The 1378-nt window shown below is 50.9% G+C and overlaps 1 protein-coding gene across 1 annotated transcript; it reads right to left on the bottom strand.

The window, feature by feature from the left end:
- Nucleotides 1-1114, bottom strand: LOC125555807 (transcription factor IBH1-like 1). Its single transcript, XM_048718650.1, has one exon. The coding sequence runs from the start codon at nt 890-892 to the stop codon at nt 362-364; it is 531 nt and encodes a 176-aa protein (XP_048574607.1). The 5' UTR covers nt 893-1114; the 3' UTR covers nt 1-361.
- Between the last annotated feature and the right edge of the window lie 264 nt (nt 1115-1378).

The raw sequence follows: 1378 nt of genomic DNA, 5'->3' as shown, positions 1-1378 counted from the left end.
TTTTGTAGATTGTCTGACTAATGCAGCAACAGATCTTCAGTTCGAACTACACATGCAATCATGATCCAAATAAGCAACTTTTCACAAACTCAAATACTACTTATTGGACACCACAAAGTTTTACTGCAGCACATAATTCCGGGCTCCCTTTTCTCTATGCTGATCAACAAAGAGTGTAGTCTCTGCACTCAACTAACTATAGTAGCTCCCAAGCACTATACGCTGATTGGACCTCCCGCAAGAACAAGATAAAATCCTGGCAATATATAGTGCCTAGCTATATCCCTGTCTCCGTGATCATCATGGAGACCAAGTGTTTCTGTACGCAAAAGCACTGGCAAAGCCACCACCTGGTACTTAATCATGGCTGCATTCTAAGTGCACGGTCAGAATCACTGGAGCTAGATGTTTGCACGGCTTCCGAGAGCCGTCGGAGCACATCGACCTGAGAGCGCAGGTGCACGGCGTAGTCCATGGCCTCGCGTAACAGAGTGGCCTCGTCGATGGTGGAGTTCCAGCCTCCCGGTATCACCTCCCTCAGCGCCATGGTCCTGCTGCTCACCAGCCTCCCCGGAGTGTCGCCACCACCGGCGCGGCCTGATCTCCCCGAGCACCTCTTACGGCGGCAGCACCTCCTCACGGTCCTCCTACACCTCTGCACCTTGCACGCGCTGGACGCCGGTGCCAAGATGGCCTTGGGCCACCTCGCTCCGCCTCCATGCGCAGCCGCCATGGCGACGTCCACGGAGGACTTGACGGTGCGCTTCCTCTCGTGGAGGCTCGTGGCGCCGCAGAAGGTTGTGCTTGTGCGTGCTTGGAGCTGGAGGCTTGGGAGGAGGTTCTTGAGGAACTCCTGCTTGAAGGACTTGATGCTGGTGCTAGGGCCTTGCATGGCTTCTCTTCTCTTTTGACTTTTTGTAAGATGTCTTCTCTTTGCTTGGGCAGACACAAGATGTACTTGCTGTAGTAATTAGTACCAGAAACAGGGGCGCTCCTCCTGCTTAAATAGGACTAGTCTATCACCGGTAGCTGATTCATAATTTCTCACACATGCATGAACGATTTTTGCCGTTGTTGTCGATAATAACATTTTCTGCAGTGCTAGATCCGGCTTCCTTCTTCTTTGTGTCGAATTGTGTTTTTCAAACTGGTCGGCTTAATAGCTCGGTTAGGTTTTGGCGATGGTTGTAAGGGTTGACTCCTTGCCCTGGTGATCGAGGGGGGGGGGGTCAGGGATCTAGAACTTGTGTTGTATTCCTGGGGTGCGTTGTCTGAGACTACTAGACTCTGCCTGTTTTTGGTTTCGTTAATGAAATCGGAGGAAAACCTCTTTTATTCAAAAAAAAAGATCCGCATGTCGGCGACTTGAAGCTTAAAA

The sequence above is a fragment of the Triticum urartu genome, chromosome 5 (assembly GCF_003073215.2).
Source record: "Triticum urartu cultivar G1812 chromosome 5, Tu2.1, whole genome shotgun sequence".
NCBI classification, from domain to species: Eukaryota; Viridiplantae; Streptophyta; class Magnoliopsida; order Poales; family Poaceae; genus Triticum; species Triticum urartu.
Note: the sequence above shows the minus strand (reverse complement) of the source record. Positions and strands in the feature narration are given on the sequence as shown.